This window comes from Danio rerio, chromosome 5 (assembly GCF_049306965.1).
Source record: "Danio rerio strain Tuebingen ecotype United States chromosome 5, GRCz12tu, whole genome shotgun sequence".
In the NCBI taxonomy this organism is placed as follows: Eukaryota; Metazoa; Chordata; class Actinopteri; order Cypriniformes; family Danionidae; genus Danio; species Danio rerio.
Window position 1 is genome coordinate 7,402,680 of NC_133180.1, and position 16,004 is coordinate 7,418,683.

Here is a 16,004-nt window from a genome sequence, read left to right on the forward strand (position 1 = left end):
CACTTTGGGATGTGGTGAAACGGGAGATTCGCATCATTGACAAATGTGCAACAACTGCGTGATGCTATCATGTCAATATGGAGCAAAATCTCTGAACAATGTTTCCAGTAGCTTGGTGAATCTCTGCCATGAAGTATTAAGGCTGTTCTGAAGACAAAAGACTGTCCAACCCGCTACTAGTAAGGTGTACCTAATAAAGTGACCGGTGAGTGTTTAAGTATTTCTCATCCATATATTGTGCCACTGGTAATATACAACCTGTTTTTTGACCTATTAAGTTCTGTTTTATTGTTTAACTTGGTGAATTCAGTGTAAATGAGCTCAAAATATCTGTGTGTGTCGTCAGTGTGAATGTATGTGTGTATCTCTGATTATTTGTTTGTGAGTGTATGTGTGTGCTTGTTTGATGTGATTCATGAGGACTTAAATTTGTATCATTTCATAGCTATGTTTTAATATTGCAATATTGAGGTGGTTTAGTAGGACTTGCCTTGTCTTCTAGTAATTTAAAACTGATTAAAATCATACCTAAGAATTTTTCACATTCAGAATTTCATAAGAGGGCTGGGTTTATATTACAAGAAAAAATGAAAAAATCACATTACGCCTATGAGAAGTCCTCATAAATCACACATACCAACCTGTGTTTGTGTCAGCGTGGATCCCTGTGTCATTGAATGTGTATGTTTAAGTGTGTATGTGTGTGTCTCATATGTCAGTACCCAGTCTTACTATAGCCACACACACACACTTTACCTCAGGCTTCAGATTTCCTGTAAACATAAACAGTGACTTACATACAGTCTAAATAGATCGTTTGCTGTAGAACTGAACACATGCATGTAGACTGGAGAGCCTGCTGCAGACAGATGAAAATCTGCAAATATATATGCACGAAAGGATCAAATGTGCAGCTCTGAAGCCATCATGTAACTCTGAGCTCAACTAGAAATGAACATTGTCATTATTTACTCGACCTGTTTGACTTCTGTTGACGTTGACTTCCATAGTGTTTGTTTTTCCTTCAATGGAAGTCAGCGGTTGCAGGTTTTCAGCTTTCTATTAAATATCTTCATTTGTGTTTAACGTAATAAAGAAGTCTGTGCCAATGGCCTAGTGGTAAAGTGCACCGATCTATAGCACTAAGGTGCTTACGGCGTCCCAAGTTCGATTCCTAGCTCAAGGTCCTTTGACGATCCTTCCCCCCTCTCTCTGCTCCCCATGTATTCCTGTCTCAACTCCACTGTCCTATTAAATAAAGGTGAAAACCCCTAAAAAATATATGATTATAAACATAAAGAAACTTCGGAACTAGGGCTGCACAATATAACGTTTCAGCTTCGATATCACAGTGTGATCATTCGCAGTAGCCACATCGCAGGATAAGCAATGTTGAGATTTATTATAATTGGTCATTTGCATGTGTTTTTGATGCTTGTGATTGTATAATGATTTTAAAAACATTCAGGTATAAGAAATTGTATCATTTGTGACTTTAACAACGTTTAATTTTATTGAATTATTCTTATTTTTATCCTTAAGTTGCTGTACTCGAATACTGTTAGACTCGGGAAACGATAAAACACTTCATCAATTGCATCTTTTTCTTGACTGTATTTATAGATTGTTATGCATAAAAATATTCACAAGGCATGCAAAAACAGAGATGCACTGCAAACAGCACAGACCACAACAAAAAATGTGTTTGAGGACCCCGAAAAGTTTATAGACTGTTTATTAGATTTTATGGAGATGCAACTATTAAACATTACTAAACGCGTGCAGGAAAATACTCGGTCACTTTATTTTGATGGTCTGTTTGTTACATTGCATCTACATGTCAACTCATTCTCATTGGAGTAAAAGTAGACAGGGCCGGATTAAGAACATATTGGGCCCAGGGGCTGTAGCAAATCCAAGGGCCCCCTTTTAATTATTTTTACCTCACGAAAGTATATTTTAATAAATTGTTGTTATTGTTATTATTATTAATAATAATTTACTAATTAATATTATCATCTAATTTTACATTAATTTGATTTATATTTAATTATTATATATTTTTTCTATTAAAATTAAATGAATTAATTTAATTAATTAAAATAGGCCTGCAAGTATACAAAATTAATGACATAATGTGAACTTTGAAGTTCAAACAGGCTGCAAAAATCAGCAAAACAAAAAAACATTTGCAATACTTCCTAAATTAGTGCTTTATAATAAACTCCTTTAAATAGGGGTTTACCTTTAAAAAGTTTCTTTAGAACTTTCGCTGACCATAAATCCCTAATGATAGAATATCGTGGTCACACTTTACAATAAGGTTCATAAGTTAATGTTAATTAATGCATTTACTAACATGAACAAACAATGAACAATACATTTACTACTGTATTTGTTCATGTTAGTTAACGTTAGTTAATGAAAATACAGTAGTTCATTGTTAGTTCATGTTAACTCACGGTGCATTAACTAATGTTAACAAGCATGGATTTGGATGTCAATAATGCATTAATAAATGTTCAATTATGATTAATAAATGCTGTACATGTGTTGTTCATGATTAGTTCATGTTAGTAAATGCATTAACTAATGAACCTTATTGTAAAGTGTTACGTTTCCTGCAGTTTGAAGAGCTATAGCTTAGAAATGTGACTCACTCTTACAAACTATTTAAGTAAATAAATTCCAACTTTCTTTAATAAGTAATGCACTATAAAAATATCCGAAAATTAATAAGGTAATAATATATAGTCTGCGTCTGTGTTATACATTAAAATTTGAAAGACTATTGGAAGTATAATATTAGAGGCCAGTAGTTACAAGTATTCAACTTTCTTAAAAATATCTCCTTTAGTGTTTCAAAGGTAAGAAACTTAAACAGGTTTGGGCCAAGCAAAGGTTGTGTGAATGAAAATTTTGTGGTCAACTCTGCCTTTAAATAAAACCCTTTATTTTAAGTTGCATTTATAACCTTTTAATGCATGTTTACCTAGTCTTTCAGGGACGAAATCCTCTACAGTTTCATTAAAAACATCATCACTTGTGTTACAATGTCCCCTGCAACAGAAAAAAAAAACTCTCATTTGGGACTGAGGTTTCTGGGACAGAGAGATATGATTTACCCAGGGTTGACAGCAGTGGGTAACGTTGTGCATTGTCTTTCCACCACTTGAGAAGACAAGCCATGAGTGAGATAGAGGTCTCTTTGCAGTACAAGTCAATGTCTGCATCAATCTAACAAGTGTGCTATGTTCTGCAGTCCCCATGACTGTTTTTAGTCATATTCCCCGACTTATATTTCACCACAGTCTGGCAGTGCCTGCATACCGTTTTTTTCTTTGTCTGTCACCTTTTCTCCTTTTTCGTATCTTTTAAAAAAAAACTAAATACTTCCACACATCCGATTTAAAACCCGCTTTAGGTTCGATCATTTCCAGCTCTTTTTCTTCCCCGCTACTAGCAACACACTCCATTTCCGCATTACTGGATCTGTAGTGACAACAGGCCGCAAAGGATGATGGCCACGCCTAGGCTGATGGGAATTGTAGTTCCCGCTACCTCCCGTTCGCTTCATTCGCCTGAGCAAACTTTTCTCAGAAATATAGTTTTATTGAGTCATGCGCCTACGGTAATATTGAAAAAAATTACTATTGCGGTATGACGGTATTTACAATATTGTTACATCCCTAGTCTATGATCAGTCAATGCATGATCACAGGGATAACCAATGATTATTGGCTAGAAATTGCAACATTAGTGGGAAAGGAGGAACGTTTTTGTTAAAAAGTTTGGAAAAACCTGAGGGATAAGTTTAAGGCCAAAGGAGGACATAGCAAAAGTGGAGACGCAGTACACAATTACAAAATATCTTTAGCCACCATTTATAGGTTTTACAGTAATGTGTATATTACAGTTTTGAATTTAAAACAATTTAATAGTCACAAAACTAAAATTAACAAACAAATGATTTCTTTGATAACTGGAAAAGAATATTTGAGCCTATCGCTTTACAATATACTGATGCCCTGTTTTTTAGGCTTTATTGGTGATAATAGTCAGGAATGTTGGTCCATTATTGCCTTTTGAGCATAAGAAGAGGACCGAAAGTGTGAATTGTGAAGCGGGCTAAAAAAAAAAAGTAGTTTGTAGTCTGTAGTTTTTAGTAAGTGTAAGTAAGTTGTTGTTTTTTTTTCATAATAAAAATATATTTGTAGAGCAACCCATGTTCTGTAGTTAATAATTTTTTAATAAACTTTATTATTAAAATATTAGTAAAACTGTCTAAGATAGGAACAAAAGCAAGTAATGCATCAAAGTTTGAATTAAAAAAATCTTGAATGGTTATAAAAATCTTTTTAATCATTAAAATAATTAATAAAAAGAGTTGGTTTAAAAATCTTGAATGATTTTAATGATATGATGTAGTTCCACATACGCGGCGCTAGGAAAAAGTCTGAATTAGGCTTTAGGGTTAGGGTGAGTTGACATGAACTTGGAAGTTTTTTTTATAGTCAGTTAAACGTCTGTTGAAGGAGCAGTATCAGCAGATATTAAGCAGACAGTCTACTAATACTCAAATGGACCATCAAAAAAAAGTGTTACCAAATACTCACAACACATGGCAAATAGAGAAACACACTGCAAGTAGTACAGACAACAATGAAAATATGTCGTATAGATTGTTTATTAGATTTTATGGAGATGCACTCCCACTGCAGAGTCATCCCAATTGATTTAACATTAGAAATTCTTTCCAAACAGAGATATTAAATCATCAGGTGACATTGAGATTCACATCGCAATATATATATCGCAAAATAAATATATTGCAATGTTCGATTTTTCCAATATCGGGCAGCCCTGTTTGGCACCACTTATAGGTGATTTTAAAAGTGATTAAATATTCATTTTTTAGGTTAACCATCACTTTAACTGATAAAACCTTACTGTAAATACAGTAGTGATGGTGAAATGAAGCTTTCTGAACAGTGAACCGTTCAACTCAATTGTATTGGAAAAAGATTCATTACTCAAAGCTTTCCAAATCAGAGTTTAATGAGGACCTCTGCTGGTTAAAGTGTGGCAAAGCACTGTGTTGCAATGTTCACACCAAGCACCTCATTCATCATGCAGTAATACAACAATAGTAATATAAACAATTCACCCAATTACTGTAGTATTTTACATATAAGGTATGTTGAATTACACCACCGATGACTGTAGTAAAATCCAAAGGATTCAAAATCATTGTATTTCAACCGGTTTTACACCAACCCACTCATTCCGAGCAGGGATCGAACTGACGATTACTGCATGGGAGGCAAATGCTCTGAGGACGCCATGAGAGTGAGGCTTTTCTGCTGCACTCACCAGCTGGCGTCTGTTACACACTACACTACAATATGCAGTAGCCTTCATTGAAAATAGTTGTAAATAATGCACGTTAGCATGTTTCAAAACCTTTTTACTATAAATTACTATAGTATTTTTGCTGAAATACTGGTGTGTGGGACCAGTGCAGTGCTTTGTAACAGTAGAAATGTATGTAATCGATGCCTAATCTCTCGCTATACACTTTACTAGCCCATGAGGGTGTTTAAGCCTTTGAGTCAAAATTCGTAGCAGTCACATGTGTATAGGTGAAAATGAAGCTTCGGACGTCACTGATCACATGATTATGACAAAATGAATCAAGCTCCGGTACACTGCTTCACTGCGAGATGCATCATTTTTTGATGCATCAGCACACATCACTACTGTAAACGATCACTCAATTACTACTAACTCCAATAATTACTACGATCTTGTTTTTATCTTAAATTTGTGTTCTGTTATTGATATTAAATTGTGTGTTTTGTTCATGTTACTCGTATTTTAATTCTTCATCCTCTCTTCTTTGGTCCTGCAGAAAGTGGTGACCGCATTAGACAAAACTTGGCACCCGGAGCATTTCTTCTGCGCCCAGTGCGGGTCATTCTTCGGGCCTGAGGGTAAGAGCATCTTTCTCAGCCTCTTCTCTCCAGATGCTGTTTCCTTTTTTTCTGCTTTATTCCTTTAAAAGGATTTCAGCCATTGGCAACCATTTGTCTCTTTGTTCTTCTTTTTCCCGGCAGGTTTTCATGAGAAGGAGGGAAAGGCGTACTGTAGAAAGGATTACTTTGACATGTTCGCCCCTAAATGTGGCGGCTGTGCTCGTGCCATCCTGGAAAACTACATCTCTGCCCTCAACTCTCTCTGGCATCCTGAGTGTTTTGTCTGCAGGGTGAGTATGTGGGAATTTCCCATGGGCAGATGCAACAATGATTCACTCACCGGCCACTTTATTAGGTACGCCTGCCTAACTGCTTGTTAGCGCAAATTTGTAATCAGCCAATCACATGGCAGCGACTCAATGCATTTAGGCAGGTAGACCTTGTTGAATCCTATGCCACGAAGGATTAAGGCAGTTCTAAAGGCAAAAAAGGGTCCAACCCAGTACTAGTAAGTGTACCTAATAAAGTGGCCAGTGAGTGTACGCATTAGGGATGCGCGGTTGGCGGTTATAGCCGCGGACTCCGCGGATAAACCGCGGATCGGGCGGATGACGTTACGAAAAAATAATATTTTAATTAAATTCGGGCGGGTGGCGGGCGGTTGTACTGTTTTTATATTCATAGCTGGCGCACCAACGAAAAAGCCTACTGACTTCACAGAATGGGAGGAGGAATCGGATACACTAATTCTGGATGAAGTGTACAGAAGTATTCCTCTACAAACTTCTGTATAGACGGATCAGCAGAGGAAAATCTACTTTCCTTTTGGGAGAAATAAGGCCAGGCATTCCCCCGACTACAGCACCTTTCCAAGAGAATTCTATGCATTTTAGCAACAAGTGCTGCGAGCGAGCGCTCCTTCAGTGCAGCAGGGCGCAGTGGCTATGCAGGCGCTCCCGTCTGAATCCTGACACAGATGCTATTTTATTCCTGCATTGTGCCAAGAAAAAATCAAACTAGACCTAAAGTCAGGCATATTAAACCAATTAGCCTATGTTATTTAGGCTACACATATGTTCAATATAAACTTTTGAGTTCGGTCAGCTGATAATTTTACGTTCATATTGGTTTAGCCTATTCTATTCTAGACATGTTGGCCTCGCTTTGACGTTCCGAGGCTAAGGTTATTTTGCCAGAATTTCTTTGTCGCAAATTTAATGGCGTAGTAGCCTATTTCGTTATGCTTCAAGTTTGAGGGGAATGGGGATGATCCTAAGTCCATGGTTATTGAAGCACTTGTCATACATGCACTTTAGCCTGGTCAGGTTCGCTCAAAGAGGGATGGCATATCTATTTTTCTAATTTAATTTCTAATTGTGGGGGTGACTGAGCCTACAAGGCTTAGGCACGATATGATGTTTTTATTAAAAAATTTTCAACTGTTTGCCAAAGCATGCGACTATAGCCTATGCCTACACTAAGATATTTATGTTGATATTTTTTTTACTGCCTGTTGTTTCTTTTGGCATATAAAATAGGTATTGTCTGATAGAGATATCAATAAAGGTTCATCTGTGTCGCAGAACTGTGTTGTTTCCGATTTCAGATCAATAACATCCACAGCAAAAAATAAAAAGTAGTCGAAAAACTGTGCCCATTTAATTAGATGTGCAAGGCAAGCAGGTACGTTTTTGGGGTTGCTATGGACAACTACAAATGTAAACATTATTAGGCTATAATGTAAATGACTTATTATTCTATCTATTTACAAAAAAATTAAGTGAAATAGGCATTTAGTAGTAGGCTAAATAGCAGCATGTTGAAATGATGCGTCAATGCGTTTTCTATTAGGCTACAATAAAAAAAAAAAAGTTGTACAGTACAGTGCGTTTAATTTAGGCTATTTATTTATTTTTGTCCCTGTGCGCCGATTGGAGACGGAGTTTACTGCTGATATTCTGAGAGCTCGGGTGGTTCTCATTTCTTATTTGTGCATCCTCGTTTCCTTTCCTTGCTTTCTTTCCTCGTGTTTCCACCCCACCGGGATAACGTTACGAGGGAAGGACGCAAAAAGACTGAAGGACCGAGGAATCGAACCAAGTGAAAAGACACTTCCTCGTATCTTTAGCGTAACTTCAAAGCGTCGTCAATTAATGACTTGCACGTTTGGATTAATTGCATGTCTACATTAAAGTCATTCTATAATGATCAATAAAGAAACATTCATTTAATAAAAAAAAAGGAATAAGCCATTCAAATAAAGAGCCCAATCAGCAGATGGCGGGCGGGTGCGGTTGTAAAAATTGGTCAAAAATGTTACTGCGGATGGATGGCGGACGGATGATGAATTTTGTCATGCGGTTGCGGATGAAATAATAGCCCATCCGCGCATCTCTAGTACGCATATAGATAATGTATAACCCATTGGAAGTGAATGAGACCAGAAGTCTCAATCCAAAAAAAGTTTCCAGTGGCTGCACCCACTCATACGTCAAGAATAAAGTCAATAGCAGCATTATGTATGGTCATTTTTACATGCGCTATAAAACATTGCATTGTATTGAATCCTATTGCCATTGCATTGCATCGTATTGCATTACATTGTAATGTATCATTTAAAATGTCTGATTGTTTTGTTTGATCTCTCTCTTCTGCTCCACAGGAGTGTTTCACTCCATTTGTCAACGGCAGTTTCTTCGAGCATGAAGGGCAGCCGTACTGCGAGGCTCATTATCACGAGAGACGCGGCTCGCTCTGCTCCGGCTGTCAGAAACCCATCACCGGCCGCTGCATCACCGCCATGGGCAAGAAGTTCCACCCCGAGCATTTCGTCTGCGCCTTCTGCCTTAAACAGCTCAACAAGGGCACATTCAAAGAGCAGAACGACAAGCCCTACTGCCAAAGCTGCTTCGTCAAGCTCTTCAGCTAGAGTGCTGATGTGTGTTTAAACACACCCCATACGAGAGAGAGCAAATAGCGTCACCTTGTGGCGGTAGTGAGCATTACACCAGCTTGTCCTTGTGCCAAAACACTGTCTGACTAAGTGTAGATCTTCAGGGAAGCATTAGGATTTTGTTAACAGCATTTTTTCATACAAAAAAAAAGCCCGCTTCTCCTGGATCCAGCCTAAATTTGATCCTTAAATTGCGTATTTTAGATATTATCGACTGCATCTGACAAATCGAGATCTATTTTTGTACTTGTTTTACACACAAACACACACAGCTGAACTTGAATACATGTATGCACACATCTCTTTGCACATTTCTAGTTTTATTTTCTCGCGGATTTTGTTTTAGCTTCTTCCTCGGCCGTATCATGTCTTTTTTCTCTTAAAGGTGCAATAATATCAACTGCTTGGCATCATTTTAGAGTACTTTTGGTTCTCAGAGAGTCTGGTCAGCTCTGATTTTATTCTGCACGTCTCATCGCGTTATAAAGTGCGCTCTTTCACTTTTAATGTCGATGTTTGTTTCTTTTTTTATATTTGCTGGGTGGTTTATGTTTGTTCTGTCTTCATAAGAGTTTGACCGTCACTTCTGCTGTTTTCATACATGTTTTATTCTTACAAAAAGCCTTCTTGGAGATGCCGGTCTTCCTCATGTGGCGCTTCACAGTGTGCCTATTGCCACCAGGCATATTTCGCATTTTAATTATGGTTATTTTTGTCTTAATGCCTGAGGTTGATACACATTTCCCCCTTTTCCACTTATTTGATTTCCTACTGTATGCAAGTAAATATATTAAAGTCTTATGAATGATAGTTGATGGCGACTTTATTTGATTTGTTCAGTAATTTAAAGATTTTGCTCTTTTTCAAGGTGATGTCATATTTTATTCAGAATTGACTGATGACATTCACATTGTATTTAAAACCTGGGTTCTAGATGGACTTTGCAATGCATTGAATAAATACCAGGCTCTAAAAGATGCAAGCGTCTTTGGTTTATTTGCTTGAATGATTTTAGAAACCTTATTCTTTAATTTCTGTTTAACATTAAGATTTTTTTTCATCACATTTCTAAACATAATAGTTTTAATAACTCAGCTCTAAACATATATATATATATATATATATATATATATATATATATATATATATATATATATATATATATATATATATATATATATATATATATATATATAGTATATATAGTATATATGCACATATATACAACAGTTCTGTCTGGTTCTCGAATCTGATTGGCTGATAGCCGTGATGTATTTAAGTAATATCAGCACCCGTACAGCCTCTTTACCCTTTGTGTATTACTCCGCCCACATACAGGCAGTAAAAAGCAGACACTACAGATCTAAAGTTTAAAAGATGCACGCACAGCTGTTTAACTGTCAGCTTATGATCCAACGTGGAAGAAAGTAGTTCCTCATACAAAAGGGTTTTTGAGACTCTCCATGTTTGATTTTGTTTTTATATACACAATTTTGCCATCAAACTGTTGTATAAACGCAATATCACACTCGTAGCAGTGTGATATGGCTGTATATCAACACTGGTGGGGGCACCAACGCACGCCTCCCACCAGTGCTGATATACAGCCATATCGCACTGCTACGAGTGTGATATTGGTCATATATATATATATATATATATATATATATATATATATATATATATATATATATATATATATATTAGGTGTGTGATGGATTACGGTTGATACGTGATTCATACAGATCACAACCCACCGTTCAGAACACACGTGACCCGCGGATTAATACTTTTTTTTTTACGCTTGGATTAATCCTAAATTTGTAACGATCGCAGAAAGATCACCTCTCACCTCATTTAAATCACATGTATGAAAGCATTTAGGCTTTCCTGTAAAATATAATGACGACAGAAGGAGTTGTGGTAGGTTATTTGGGATGTGGTGGGTTTCTTAGGTTATTAAAGGTGTTTTCTGTCACTACTTGTTTAGCCTGCATTAATGCGTTCAGTGAGAGCTGTGCGATTAATCATTAAAAGATCGGGATCTCAACACCCACGCAACATAAATTATAAATGACGGTGATTTGCATATGTTGATTAATCTTTCCAATCGCTGCATTCAAATCTGTGTTTGAAAAATGCAAAAATCAAGAAAGAGACTCAGTCTGTAGTCTTTTGAGATAGTTATGAAGTCACAAACAGTCAAATAACACAGAAGTACTGGGAGTACTTACATTATTATACTGGCAGTATTTACATTATTTAACCAAAAGGTGGCGACAACCAGCCATCAAAATTATGCCACTGAATAATTCTTCAAAAATGATGCATCTAGCAATGAAACATGAAGTTTTATGAGTGAATTGCTGAATCATTGATTGAAGATGAGAATAAAAATACATCTGGGTTGTGCAAATTATAATGTTAAATTTCTACATTTGGGCTGCATCCGAAACCGCCTACTGCAGTAGGTACTGCATTTGAATTTAGATGTACCACTCGGCTGTTGGAAAAGTTCGTTTCTATACAGTATGAATGTTAGAAGTATAAATGGAATTCGGATGTACTATGTCCACCATTTTGTCATGGTCACTTGACCTACCTGCGTCAGTTGCGTCACTTCACTCCCATTCATGAATTTTCTCACGGGGCATCATGGGATAGCGCAGCATGTATGGGATGCGCACTCCAGAATCTCACCAGAAGTAGTAAGTCATCCGGGTACTTCTCGCATACTGATTTTCGAATTCTATGAATTCGGACATACTACTCGACCCGCATACTGATTTTAGCATGCTGTATAGTATAGAAGTATGCGGTTTCGCACGCAGCCTTAGAGTTATCAGCAACAATAGTAGTAACAGTGAATTTTTTACAGTACTGAATATTTTACAATTTACGTTTATTCAGCTGATTATTTCTTCATTTTATGTGTCTTGCATTACTGTTTTTGTAATAAATTTAAAGCAAATTACATTTGTCTCCTTTTTAGCTGATCCGAAAAATGGTCCGATCCGTGACTAAAAGAAAACAATGTGATCCGAACCATGAGATTTGTGACTACACTATACACCACAATATAATATATAGTTATATTTATCTTATTTTTTTCAAAAGTATTAAATATTTTAGACTAAAACTCTCAATCATGTGTTTTTGCTATAATCATATGTCACAGATTTCTCTGAAAGTGATGATTAAGCTCATTTCAAGTTAGCTAAAGTCAAAGGAGTATTGGCATGGACGGAGGGGACGTGTCCCCACCGATATCCATCAATTACTGAAATGTCCCTACCAATAATTAAATCGATTTCAAAATAATAAAACAATGCTCCAACAACTCTTAGTAATAGTAACCCACACATGCAAAAACTTAAGTTCGCTACGAGTTCACCGTAATGCTATTAACCAAGGCTGTGCAATTTATCGAAATTCGCTTTCGAATTTAGCCTCCATGATCATGAGAAACTACAATCGGGATAAAACACTCAAATTGCATCACGCACCTCTCTAAATTTCTCTACATTCACACCCCCTCAAAGCCCGACTGCAGTAAAATCATGTAAATTGACTTTTGCAGCATGGGATGTAATTGCTATTTGTATTAGTAAGTGTTTATTTGATAATATTAAGTACTTTATTAATGTTTTATTCATCTTCTGCGAAACAGAATTTGTGCTGTTTAATGCAAAGTATAGATGTCCCCAATAATGTTAAGAGAAAATCTACGCCCTTGGCTTAAGTGTTACATAATTCATATCTTATTTTAAAAGATAAATGTCAGCCAATTATTTCGAAACAATATTTTTTGAATCATTATTGCTGACTGAGCTAAATGTAACACGAGGTCACTAAACAGCATTTACCTTCAGTTTTCTCAGACAGTTAATAAAACAGGTCAATGACCCTGTGAATAAATCACTAGTTATGAAATAACAGATTCAACCGATTTTGTGAATGCAAAACCATTTAGTCAGTAAAAGCATGGCATAAATTACCGTCTATATGCTGATGACTCTCAAATCTACTTCCCTATAAAATCTAGGGATCAATCCTCCCTTCAGGCTTTGCTGAATTGTTTGGCTGATGTGAAGTGTTGGTTGGCAAATACCTTTCTCTAACTGAATGAAAATAAGTGTGAATTCATTGTTTTTGGCCAAAAAGGTTCAGATTCTAATGGCAATCTGTCATTGCTTCCTGGGAAAATACATTCCTCTGTAAAGAGTCTTGGTGTCATCTTTGACTCTAAGCTAAAATTTGATCGGCAAATTAATGCGGTTGTCAAAAATAGTTTTTTCTATTTTAGATATATTGCCAAGCTGTAGTCTGTCCTCTCTTTCAGTGATTTGGAGAAAGTTGTTCATGCTTTTATTTCTTCTCGTCTGGACTATTGCAACCTCATTGTATCTGGGTGTGAGTCAGCTAGGCCTCTCTCTCGTGACTGCAGCTAGTCCAGAACGCAGCTGCCAGGCTTTTAACAGGCACAAAAAAACGAGAGCACATTACACCTGTACTTGTTTCTCTGCACTGGCTGCCAATCCAGTTTAGAATTCAGTACAAAGTTCTGTTGTATGTTTATAAATCCCTCCATGGCCTGGCCCCTGAGTATATTTCTGAGCTAATTATTATGCACCAACCTGTGAGATCTCTTCGCTCTATGGATCGTCTCTATTTGCAAGTTCCTAGATCACGCTTAAAATGTCGAGGTGATAGAGCTTTCTCGGTAGCAGCTCCAAGACTCTGGAACGATCTCCCACTCTCTTTAAGAAAAGCTCAAACTTTTGAGTCTTTTCAGAGGTCACTTATTTTCTTTAGCTTTTAATCATGTGATGTGAATTTATGTTTTTTTGGTTTTATTTATATTTTACATGCGTTTTATGTGTTTTATGTACAGCACTTTGGTAATCATTGTGATTTGTGAAAGTGCAATAGAAATAAAGAGAGTTGAGTCAGGATTCCAGTTATGCTTACATTGGATATGCTCACAGACAGCCATTCACGCTACTCCAAATCAAACCTTTTGATTTTTTTACAGTTAACCAGCATACAGTGTCTGTAGGCTATTATATCAAATGTTTAATTTCATTTTTTATTTTACATCTAAAAAAAGCTTGGCAATTTGTATTCATCAAAACTTTTAGCGATTGGCTAATTATTTAAAGCGCGTGCTTGACTCCAGCGTAGGCACGTGCACGTTTTTGACAGGAATGGCGGGAGTTTCAGATACACAGCTGAGGTGAGTCTTCACACGACAAATATGTACTTTTCTTCGGGAAAATATTAGTGTTACTTTATTAATATCATTAAATCATGATTGCGATTAAAGGCAGTCGCGCTAAAAATAAATTAAAGCGAGAGGCGAGTGAATTTTAGGCTAACAGCGTTGCGAAAAAAACTGACACAAGCTAGCCTCTTTTTAAAGGGATTGAGGTAAAGTTGGTTCTATATTCGCACATTCGTTCATTTTAAGGTCCCTAGTTATATTGTTTACCACGCTAATTGAAATATTCGGTCTGAAATCGGATTTAAGTATGACCAAAACAACATTAGCACTATTTAACTGACTGTGAACAGTTGTTGGCTGCTAAAGTGACTTGTGACCAAAGCTAATATGACTTCCCTGTTTAGAACGCGCATACAATACCTTTCTGAAATTAAACTATTACGGAGAATATGCGAATATAGAAACCAATTTATCTTAATCTTTTTTTTTTTTTTTTTTTGTAATTCAAGTTTTATACATTTTTTTTTTTCTTTCATAACTAAAACGTACTACAAATATATACAGTTAAAGTCAGAATTATTTGCCCGCTTGTTAAATTTTTCCCCAATTTCTGTTTAACGGGAATATTTTTTTTCAACACATTTGTAAACATAATAGTTTAATAACTTATTTCTAATAACTGATTTATTTTATCTTTGCCTTGATGTTAGTAAATTATATTTGACTAGATATTTTTCAAGACACTTCTATACAGCTTAAAGTGACATTTAAAGGCTTAACTTCGTTAATTAGATTCACTAGGCAGGTTAGGGTAATTTGGCAAGTTATTGTATAACGTTGGTTTGTTCTGTAGACTATCCAGAAAAAAAGTTTAAACGGGCTATTAATTTTGTCCCTAAAATAATTTTTTAAATATTAAAAACTGCTTTTATTCCAACCGAAATAAAACAAATAAGACTTTCTCCAGAAGAAAAAAAATGTTATCAAGCTGTGAAAATTTCCTTGCTCCGTTAAACATCATTTGGAAAATATTTAAAAAAGAAAAAAAATTTCAAAGGGAGGCTAATAATTCTGAATTCAACTGTATATGTGGGCCTATTACACAAAAGACCAGAATATAAGACAAAGGGGAAAAAATAGATAAAATAAATAAACAAATCTTTACCTCAATCTTAAAGGGATACTTCACCCACAAATCAAAAATAATGACATGGTTTACACATCCTCCGCTTGTTCCAAACCTGTTTGGATTTCTTTCCCCTGTTGAACATGAATGATATACCAAAGAATGTTGGGGGAAAAAGCAGCCATTGACTGTTTTGTATCTATTTTAAATGTCAATGCTGTTTTTCCTCAATATGCTTCAGAATACATTGTTTTGTGTTTGAATTGGAAAAAAAAGAGAGAGAAGTTTAGAACCAGGGCCTTCACTGCGTAAAACATATGCTGTAATAGTTAGAAGGTCATTACACTGTGGCGACCCCTGATTAATAAGGGACTAAGCCGAAGGAGAATGAATGAATGAATTTTAGAACCACTCAAGTGTGAGTAAATAATGAGTAAATTTACATTTGTGTTTTTACTATGGGCTGTCACTGGACTTTGATTTCAGATTTCAAAATGATACTTTATATATGCATGTCAAATATAAAGAAAAGTGCAGGTTTAGGTAAAAATGCAAATAACTAAAGACAAATGGATTTCTTTTAAATGAGATTTCTGGGTAGCAAAATATGTCAAATCAGGTGAAACTAAAGGCAAATCTGTAATTGTATAAAGTATATAATTCATTTCTTTATCATCAATCATCCTCTTTGGCTAGATAGGCTTTCAGTATGTTTTCAATGTTGAA

The 16,004-nt window shown here is 35.9% G+C and overlaps 2 protein-coding genes across 11 annotated transcripts in view; both read left to right on the forward strand.

The window, feature by feature from the left end:
* pxna (paxillin a) overlaps positions 1-9,905 on the forward strand; it is a 99,226-nt gene extending 89,321 nt beyond the window's left edge. For all 9 annotated transcript variants that reach the window (XM_073950060.1, XM_073950063.1, XM_073950059.1 and 6 more), the window contains 3 exons: positions 5,912-5,993; positions 6,117-6,265; positions 8,638-9,905. In XM_073950060.1, the coding sequence (XP_073806161.1) occupies positions 5,912-5,993; positions 6,117-6,265; positions 8,638-8,904 (498 nt within the window). In that variant the 3' untranslated portion in view covers positions 8,905-9,905. The remainder of the gene's footprint in view (positions 1-5,911; positions 5,994-6,116; positions 6,266-8,637) is intronic.
* A 4,205-nt stretch (positions 9,906-14,110) lies between these two features.
* areg (amphiregulin) overlaps positions 14,111-16,004 on the forward strand; it is a 63,617-nt gene continuing 61,723 nt past the window's right edge. For both annotated transcript variants that reach the window (XR_012406671.1, XM_068218210.2), the window contains exon 1: positions 14,111-14,164. The gene's annotated coding sequence lies outside the window, so the exon portion shown is untranslated. The remainder of the gene's footprint in view (positions 14,165-16,004) is intronic.